This window comes from Symphodus melops (assembly GCF_947650265.1).
Source record: "Symphodus melops genome assembly, chromosome: 22".
In the NCBI taxonomy this organism is placed as follows: domain Eukaryota; kingdom Metazoa; phylum Chordata; class Actinopteri; order Labriformes; family Labridae; genus Symphodus; species Symphodus melops.
In genome coordinates, this window is record NC_136712.1 from 1,296,839 (window position 1) to 1,307,096 (window position 10,258).

At 31.7% G+C, this 10,258-nt stretch overlaps 1 protein-coding gene and 1 long non-coding RNA gene across 3 annotated transcripts in view; one reads left to right on the top strand and one right to left on the bottom strand.

Moving 5' to 3' along the window:
- Nucleotides 1–332: 332 nt before the first annotated feature.
- rab3ip (RAB3A interacting protein (rabin3)) overlaps nt 333–10,258 on the bottom strand; it is a 15,111-nt gene continuing 5,185 nt past the window's right edge. Inside the window, exons 11-13 of one of the 2 annotated variants that reach the window (XM_079335605.1) lie at nt 1,950–2,049; nt 1,702–1,771; nt 333–1,536 (exon numbers count right to left, since the gene is read on the bottom strand). In XM_079335605.1, the coding sequence (XP_079191731.1) occupies nt 1,454–1,536; nt 1,702–1,771; nt 1,950–2,049 (253 nt within the window). In that variant the 3' untranslated portion in view covers nt 333–1,453. Of the gene's footprint in view, nt 1,537–1,701; nt 1,772–1,949; nt 2,050–10,111; nt 10,155–10,258 lie in introns of those variants that run through there. The other variant, XM_079335606.1, reaches the window with a different exon arrangement.
- LOC306818206 lies at nt 5,913–9,211 on the top strand. The gene is made up of 3 exons (XR_013778145.1): nt 5,913–6,200; nt 7,333–7,917; nt 8,527–9,211. It is a non-coding gene; the product is annotated as an uncharacterized lncRNA (long non-coding RNA).

Sequence of the window (10,258 nt, forward strand, 5' to 3'; positions counted from 1 at the left end):
CTTATAAAGGACAGTTCAGCAAATATTTGTCAAAATATCTAAACATGCCCAAACATGAAGAGTTTCACAGCAAAGATGCAAAATGTAGTGTTTCAGTTTCTCGTTGACTTTAATGAAAAACCTCCGTTAGCCAGCCTGACAACAAATACAGCTACGACAAAATAAACAAATTAACTCTCAGAGAGGTCATAAATAAATTACTTCCTGCAGACACAAACATCTGTAACGTTGAGCCCCATTCAGAGCGGACTGTCGTCTCAGCGAGTCAACTCACCGTTCATAAATATAGCGAAGAAATCAGGTAAGACAGATCGACGCCTTCCTTTAAAGTTGTGTTTGAGTTTTTCTGTTTTCTTCTCTGAAGACTTTGAAACTTTTGGGTTCTTTTAGGAGACGTCGTCACGTCTGAATGAGGCTTTGATTATCTTTGCATATGAAAAATCCTGGAAATTAAACTTCCTTCAGAACTTACTACAAACTATAATTCAATAAATGCTTATCAACAGTCTAAGTAAACATTTATTGATTGTTTGGTCTTGTTTTTGTTTCGTTTTTCAGACGACTTCAGTGAAGGGTTCGAGCAGCAGCAGTGTGTTAAGTCGCTGTGATGGAGTAAGAGGGCCACTGTTAGGAAATAAAAGATTTCTACAGACTACAGGAACAGGCAGAGAATAAAACCTAAGGAGGAACAAGTTTGATTTGAATTTTAGTGTTTTTACAGGAAGTCATACTTTTACAAAAAGCCCTTTAAATTCACAACTGTCAACACATTTTAAGGTCACATATCCTCCTCCTCTTCAACAACGTCACCCACCTGGGGGAGGGGCTACTGCCCTTTGTGATGTCATGAAGGGAAAATCTCCATACGTCCTGTTTGAGCACACATTGTCTGAAAAGTGGAGCAGGCAGAAGACGGAGAGGATGGACTTCTCTCATCATTGGGGGGTTTGTAGACAGATTACACATGACACATGTTAGAGTTAGAGGAACATGTGTGTTTTGTAGAACATGTGATCTTTAAGTATCAAACTGTGTTCCCTCACAGTGGCCCTCATTCACTCCAACATTTTCTTTATTTTTTAATAGTTTGACGCTGAGGATGATTAAAGCAAAGGTCAAAGGTCCCCAGATCTGTTTAGATGCATACATATTAAAATGACATCTTCATTCACATGCCGCTTGTCTTCATATATCGGAGTGTTACATGTTTCTTCAGTAAAGTAAATCTCACACTTTGGATTCAAACCCACAAAAAAAACGACTCAGTCCTCCAGTCTGTTTGTGATGATTGAAAACAACCATAGGTATTCTCTCTTACACACACATAAACACACACACGCACAAAAGGAGAAGTGACAGGAGGAGAGGGGAGGGACCAGAACCAGGAAGGGTGGGGCTTCAGGGCAGAGTCTGCTGTGATTGGAGGAGGGGAGGGGGCGGGGCTCTCCATCGGTCACAGCTGGTCTTTGAAGTAGCCGAGCTTGGCGACGGACATTTCTCTACGAAGCTGCATCACCTCCCAGAACATCTGCTCCGCTGGAAACACACAGCCGAGAGAAGCATGCAGCTTATTGACACCTAGTGTTTAAAACAGGTACTGCAGTCTAAATTCTAAACATGACAGAGAGCTGTTTATTTCTTGGTTTAAAGTTAAAAAAAAGAATTAAATTTTTTTTGTGTGTGTGTGTGTGTGTGTCTCACCATCCTGCTGTTTGACCAGCCCTTGGTGGATGTAGCGGATGTAGGTGAAGAAGTTACACACTGCTGTGATCTGAGAGAGGGAGAGAGAGAGAGAGAGATAAACATCAACATAAAAACAAACAAGTTGGAACACGAAGGTCGTCTGAGTGCGGTGCTCATGAGTGACATCTGCAGGCCTTCAAATGTAAACACACGTCCTGAGAATATAAAGCTGTTCTGTGTGTGTGTGTGTGTGTATATATACTCACTCTATATCTACAGTAGGGAGAAACGTAGTAATAGTTGGATGAATCTCCAAACTTGATTCTGTGCTTACAGGTTTTGGTCTGACCGCTCAGGGCACACTTTCTATGAGAGAGAGAGAGAGAGAGAGAGAGAGAGAGAGTGAGATCAAACATTGATGGGAAACAAACAATAGAGGGTTTCTGTTATTTCATCACAGCAGCAGGAAAAGAGGGGAGGAGAGAGGGAGGACTGTTAGGCATCTGAGCAGGATAGAAACCTGGGAGGAGTCATGACGGGACCATCAGGAGTAAAGCAGGGGGGTTTAGGAGGGCCAGCCGAGGGGTCAAGGGTGGATTATTGCATATTGTTTTTTAATGATCAATGTTTGTATGTCGTTTGTACAATGAATGTATGCATGTCGTTTTTACGATGTATGTATGTCGTTTTTTACAATAGATGTATGCATGTTGTTTTTTAATGATGAACGTACGTATGTCGTTTCTTACGATGAATGTTTGTATGTCGTTTATAGCTAGGTGTGTCGTTTTTTGACTTTTTTCAACATAGGTATGTATGTCGTTTTTTGACTTTTTTTGACATAGGTATGTATGTCATTTTTTCACTTTTTTCGACATAGGTATGTATGTTGTTTTTTATATTTTTCGACATAGGTATGTATGCCGTTTTTTCTATATTTTTCGACATAGGTATGTATGTCATTTTTTTACTTTTTTCGACATAGGTATGTATGACATTTTTTCACTTTTTTCGACATAGGTATGTATGTCGTTTTTTTACTCTTTTCGACATAGGTATGTATGACATTTTTTCACTTTTTTCGACATAGGTATGTATGTCGTTTTTTTACTCTTTTCGACATAGGTATGTATGACATTTTTTCACTTTTTTCGACATAGGTACGTATGTTGTTTTTTATATTTTTCGACATAGGTATGAATGCCATTTTTTCTATATTTTTCGACATAGGTATGTATGTCATTTTTTTACTTTTTTCGACATAGGTATGCATGTCGTTTTTTAAATTTTTTCGACATAGGTATGTATGCCGTTTTTTCTATATTTTTCGACATAGGTATGTATGTCATTTTTTCGCTTTTTTCGACATAGGTATGTATGTCATTTTTTTACTTTTTTCGACATAGGTATGCATGTCGTTTTTTAAATTTTTTCGACATAGGTATGTATGTCATTTTTTTCTATTTTTCAACATAGGTATGTATGACATTTTTTAACTTTTTTCGACATATGTATGTCGTTTTTCATATTTTTCGACATAGGTATGTATGTTGTTTTTTATATTTTTCGACATAGGTATGTATGCCGTTTTTTCTATATTTTTCGACATAGGTATGTATGTCATTTTTTCACTCTTTTCGACATAGGTATGCATGTCATTTTTTCACTCTTTTCGACATAGGTATGTATGTCGTTTTTTATATTTTTCGACATAAGTATGTATGTCGTTTTTTAAATTTTTCGACATAAGTATGTATGTCGTTTTTTATATTTTTCGACATAGGTATGTATGCCGTTTTTTCTATATTTTTCGACATAGGTATGTATGTCATTTTTTCACTTTTTTCGACATAGGTATGTATGCCGTTTTTTCTATATTTTTCGACATAGGTATGTATGTCATTTTTTCGCTTTTTTCGACATAGGTACGTATGTTGTTTTTTATATTTTTCGACATAGGTATGTATGCCATTTTTTCTATATTTTTCGACATAGGTATGTATGTCATTTTTTTCTATTTTTCGACATAGGTATGTATGACATTTTTTAACTTTTTTCGACATATGTATGTCGTTTTTCATATTTTTCGACATAGGTATGTATGACATTTTTTCACTTTTTTCGACATAGGTACGTATGTTGTTTTTTATATTTTTCGACATAGGTATGAATGCCATTTTTTCTATATTTTTCGACATAGGTATGTATGTCATTTTTTTACTTTTTTCGACATAGGTATGCATGTCGTTTTTTAAATTTTTTCGACATAGGTATGTATGCCGTTTTTTCTATATTTTTCGACATAGGTATGTATGTCATTTTTTCGCTTTTTTCGACATAGGTATGTATGTCATTTTTTTACTTTTTTCGACATAGGTATGCATGTCGTTTTTTAAATTTTTTCGACATAGGTATGTATGTCATTTTTTTCTATTTTTCAACATAGGTATGTATGACATTTTTTAACTTTTTTCGACATATGTATGTCGTTTTTCATATTTTTCGACATAGGTATGTATGTTGTTTTTTATATTTTTCGACATAGGTATGTATGCCGTTTTTTCTATATTTTTCGACATAGGTATGTATGTCATTTTTTCACTCTTTTCGACATAGGTATGCATGTCATTTTTTCACTCTTTTCGACATAGGTATGTATGTCGTTTTTTATATTTTTCGACATAAGTATGTATGTCGTTTTTTAAATTTTTCGACATAAGTATGTATGTCGTTTTTTATATTTTTCGACATAGGTATGTATGCCGTTTTTTCTATATTTTTCGACATAGGTATGTATGTCATTTTTTCACTTTTTTCGACATAGGTATGTATGCCGTTTTTTCTATATTTTTCGACATAGGTATGTATGTCATTTTTTCGCTTTTTTCGACATAGGTACGTATGTTGTTTTTTATATTTTTCGACATAGGTATGTATGCCATTTTTTCTATATTTTTCGACATAGGTATGTATGTCATTTTTTTCTATTTTTCGACATAGGTATGTATGACATTTTTTAACTTTTTTCGACATATGTATGTCGTTTTTCATATTTTTCGACATAGGTATGTATGTCTTTTTTTATATTTTTCGACATAGGTATGTATGTTGTTTTTTATATTTTTCGACAGGTATGTATGTCGTTTTTTTACTCTTTTCGACATAGGCATGTATGACATTTGTTCACTTTTTTCGACATAGGTATGTATGTCGTTTTTTTACTCTTTTCGACATAGGTATGTATGCCGTTTTTTATATTTTTCGACATAGGTATGTATGTTGTTTTTATTTTTCGACATAGGTATGTATGTCATTTTTTCACTTTTTTCGACATAGGTATGTATGCCGTTTTTTCTATATTTTTCGACATAGGTATGTATGTTATTTTTTCACTTTTTTCGACATAGGTATGCATGTCGTTTTTTCACTTTTTTCGACATAGGTATGTATGCCGTTTTTTCTATATTTTTCGACATAGGTATGTATGTCATTTTTTCGCTTTTTTCGACATAGGTACGTATGTTGTTTTTATATTTTTCGACATAGGTATGTATGCCATTTTTTCTATATTTTTCGACATAGGTATGTATGTAATTTTTTTATATTTTTCGACATAGGTATGTATGCCGTTTTTTCTATATTTTTCGACATAGGTATGTCATTTTTTCGCTTTTTTCGACATAGGTACGTATGTTGTTTTTATATTTTTCGACATAGGTATGTATGCCATTTTTTCTATATTTTTCGACATAGGTATGTATGTCATTTTTTTATATTTTTCGACATAGGTATGTATGCCGTTTTTTCTATATTTTTCGACATAGGTATGTATGTCATTTTTTCACTTTTTTCGACATAGGTATGTATGCCGTTTTTTCTATATTTTTCGACATAGGTATGTATGTCATTTTTTCGCTTTTTTCGACATAGGTACGTATGTTGTTTTTTATATTTTTCGACATAGGTATGTATGCCATTTTTTCTATATTTTTCGACATAGGTATGTATGTCATTTTTTTATATTTTTCGACATAGGTATGTATGCCGTTTTTTCTATATTTTTCGACATAGGTATGTATGTCATTTTTTCGCTTTTTTCGACATAGGTACGTATGTTGTTTTTATATTTTTCGACATAGGTATGTATGCCATTTTTTCTATATTTTTCGACATAGGTATGTATGTCATTTTTTTATATTTTTCGACATAGGTATGTATGCCGTTTTTTCTATATTTTTCGACATAGGTATGTATGTCATTTTTTCACTTTTTTCGACATAGGTACGTATGTTGTTTTTTATATTTTTCGACATAGGTATGTATGCCATTTTTTCTATATTTTTCGACATAGGTATGTATGTCATTTTTTTCTATTTTTCGACATAGGTATGTATGACATTTTTTAACTTTTTTCGACATATGTATGTCGTTTTTCATATTTTTCGACATAGGTATGTATGTCGTTTTTTATATTTTTCGACATAGGTATGTATGTTGTTTTTTATATTTTTCGACAGGTATGTATGTCGTTTTTTTACTCTTTTCGACATAGGCATGTATGACATTTTTTCACTTTTTTCGACATAGGTATGTATGTCGTTTTTTTACTCTTTTCGACATAGGTATGTATGCCGTTTTTTATATTTTTCGACATAGGTATGTATGTTGTTTTTATTTTTCGACATAGGTATGTATGTCATTTTTTCACTTTTTTCGACATAGGTATGTATGCCGTTTTTTCTATATTTTTCGACATAGGTATGTATGTTATTTTTTCACTTTTTTCGACATAGGTATGCATGTCGTTTTTTATATTTTTCGGCATAGTTATGCATGTTGTTTTTTATATTTTTCGACATAGGTATGTATGCCGTTTTTTCTATATTTTTCGACATAGGTATGTATGTCATTTTTTTACTTTTTTCGACATAGGTATGCATGTCGTTTTTTAAATTTTTTCGACATAGGTATGTATGTCATTTTTTTCTATTTTTCGACATAGGTATCTATGACATTTTTTCACTTTTTTCGACATATGTATGTCGTTTTTTATATTTTTCGACATAGGTATGTATGTTGTTTTTTCTATTTTTCGACATAGGTATGTATGACATTTTTTAACTTTTTTCAACATAGGCATGTATGACATTTTTTCACTTTTTTCGACATAGGTATGTATGTCGTTTTTTTACTCTTTTCGACATAGGTATGTATGCCGTTTTTTATATTTTTCGACATAGGTATGTATGTCATTTTTTCACTTTTTTCGACATAGGTATGTATGCCGTTTTTTCTATATTTTTCGACATATGTATGTCATTTTTTCACTTTTTTCGACATAGGTATGTATGTCGTTTTTTATATTTTTCGGCATAGTTATGTATGTTGTTTTTTATATTTTTCGACATAGGTATGTATGTCATTTTTTTACTCTATTCGACATAGGTATGTATGACATTTTTTCACTTTTTTCGACATATGTATGTCGTTTTTTATATTTTTCGACATAGGTATGTATGCCGTTTTTTCTATATTTTTCGACATAGGTATGTATGTCATTTTTTCACTTTTTTCGACATAAGTATGTATGTCGTTTTTTATATTTTTCGACATAGGTATGTATGTTGTTTTTTGTATTTTTCGACATAGGTATGTATGTCATTTTTTTTACTTTTTTCGACATAGGTATGTATGTCATTTTTTTACTTTTTTCGACATGGGTATGCATGTCGTTTTTTCTATTTTTCGACATAGGTATGCATGTCGTTTTTTCTATTTTTCGACATAGGTATGTATGCCGTTTTTTCTATATTTTTCGACATAGGTATGTATGTCATTTTTTATATTTTTCGGCATAGTTATGTATGTTGTTTTTTATATTTTTCGACATAGGTATGTATGCCGTTTTTTCTATATTTTTCGACATAGGTATGTATGTCATTTTTTTACTTTTTTCGACATAGGTATGCATGTCGTTTTTTAAATTTTTTCGACATAGGTATGTATGTCATTTTTTTCTATTTTTCGACATAGGTATCTATGACATTTTTTCACTTTTTTCGACATATGTATGTCGTTTTTTATATTTTTCGACATAGGTATGTATGTCGTTTTTTTACTCTATTCGACATAGGTATGTATGACATTTTTTCACTTTTTTCGACATATGTATGTCGTTTTTTATATTTTTCGACATAGGTATGTATGCCGTTTTTTCTATATTTTTCGACATAGGTATGTATGTCATTTTTTCACTTTTTTCGACATAAGTATGTATGTCGTTTTTTATATTTTTCGACATGTTGTTTTTTATATTTTTCGACATAGGTATGTATGTCATTTTTTTACTTTTTTCGACATGGGTATGCATGTCGTTTTTTCTATTTTTCGACATAGGTATGCATGTCGTTTTTTCTATTTTTCGACATAGGTATGTATGCCGTTTTTTCTATATTTTTCGACATAGGTATGTATGTCATTTTTTTTACTTTTTTCGACATAGGTATGTATGTCATTTTTTTACTTTTTTCGACATGGGTATGCATGTCGTTTTTTCTATTTTTCGACATAGGTATGCATGTCGTTTTTTCTATTTTTCGACATAGGTATGTATGCCGTTTTTTCTATATTTTTCGACATAGGTATGTATGTCATTTTTTTTACTTTTTTCGACATAGGTATGTATGTCATTTTTTTACTTTTTTCGACATAGGTATGCATGTCGTTTTTTCTATTTTTCGACAAAGGTATGTATGTGGTTTTTTTTTGTTTTTTCGACACAGGTATGTATGTCATTTTTTCACTATAGGTATGTATGTTGTTTTTTTACTTTTTTCGACATAGGTATGAATGTCGTTTTTTCTACATTTTTCGACAAAGGTATGCATGTCATTTTTTTACTTTTTTCGACATAGGTATGTATGTCATTTCTTCACTTTTCCGACATAGGTATGTATGTTGTTTTTGTACATTTTTCGACATAGGTATGTATGTCGTTTTTTCATATTTTTTGACATAGGTATGTATGTTGTTTTTTCTACATTTTTCAACATAGGTATGTATGTTGGTTTTTATATTTTTCGACATGGGTATGTATGTCGTTTTTTACAATTGGTGGATGTTTGTGTGTCATTTTTTAAGATAGATGTTTGTACGTCATTTTTTACAATGGATGTTTGTATGTCGTTTTGTACAATGGATGTATGCATGTCTTTTCAAAATGTCATGTAAGACTAAGTATAAACTGCCGCTTTCTGAATAAATGAAAAAACAAATGCGTGTTTTTTATGAATTCATAAATAAATTCCTTCACATGATTCAAAATAAAACGAATACATACATAAACGATAAATGTATGTATGTCGTTTTTTTACTTTTTTCGGCATAGGTATGTATGTCGTTTTTTCACTTTTTTCAACATAGGTATGTATGTCGTTTTTTCATATTTTTTGACATAGGTATGCATGTTGTTTTTTCTACATTTTTCAACATAGGTATGCATGTCATTTTTTTACTTTTTTCGACATGGGTATGTATGTCATTTTTTCTATATGTTTCGACATAGGTATGTATGTCATTTTTTCTATATGTTTCGACATAGGTATGTATGTCGTTTTTTATTTTTTTTCGACATAGGTATGTATGTTGTTTTTTCTACATTTTTCAACATAGGTATGCATGTAATTTTTTTACTTTTTTCGACATAGGTATGTATGTCATTTTTTCTATTTTTCGACATAGGTATGTATGTCATTTTTTATATTTTTCGACATAGGTATGTATGTCATTTTTTCGACATAGGTATGTATGTCGGTTTTTTTTGTTTTTTCGACACAGGTATGTATGTCATTTTTTCACTTTTTCGACATAGGTATGTATGTTGTTTTTTTTACTTTTTTCGACATAGGTATGAATGTCGTTTTTTTCTATTTTTCGACATAGGTATGTATGTCATTTTTTCGACATAGGTATGTATGTCGGTTTTTTTTGTTTTTTCGACACAGATATGTATGTCGTTTTTTATATTTTTCGACATAGGTATGTATGTTGTTTTTTATATTTTTCGACATAGATATGTATGTTGTTTTTTATATTTTTCGACATGGGAAGGTATGTCGTCTTTTTAGTTGTTTCGATATGGGTATATATGTCATTTTTTTACTCTTTCCGACATATGTATGTATGTCGTTTTTGTACATTTTTCGACATAGGTATGTATGTCATACATCCAATCAGCAAAAACGATATACATACATCCATAGTAAAAAACGACGTACATACATCCATCATAAAACGACAAACATTTGTCGTTTTCTACAATGGATGTATGCATGTCGTTTTGTCATGATGGATGTTTGTATGTCGTTTTGTATCAGAGAGATCATTAAAAGATGCTGATGGGGGAGAGAGAGACTGAGAGAGAGAGAGAGAGAGAGAGGTGGACTTACGTGACAAGTTCAGCCCTTCGCCCACTAGAGCAGGAAATTGAAGGAAGATGGAGAGATGATGAAAGAGGAGAAAGCTTTGATGAAGAGGAGAAAGAGAGTGTGTGTGTGTGTGTGTGTGTGTGTGTGTG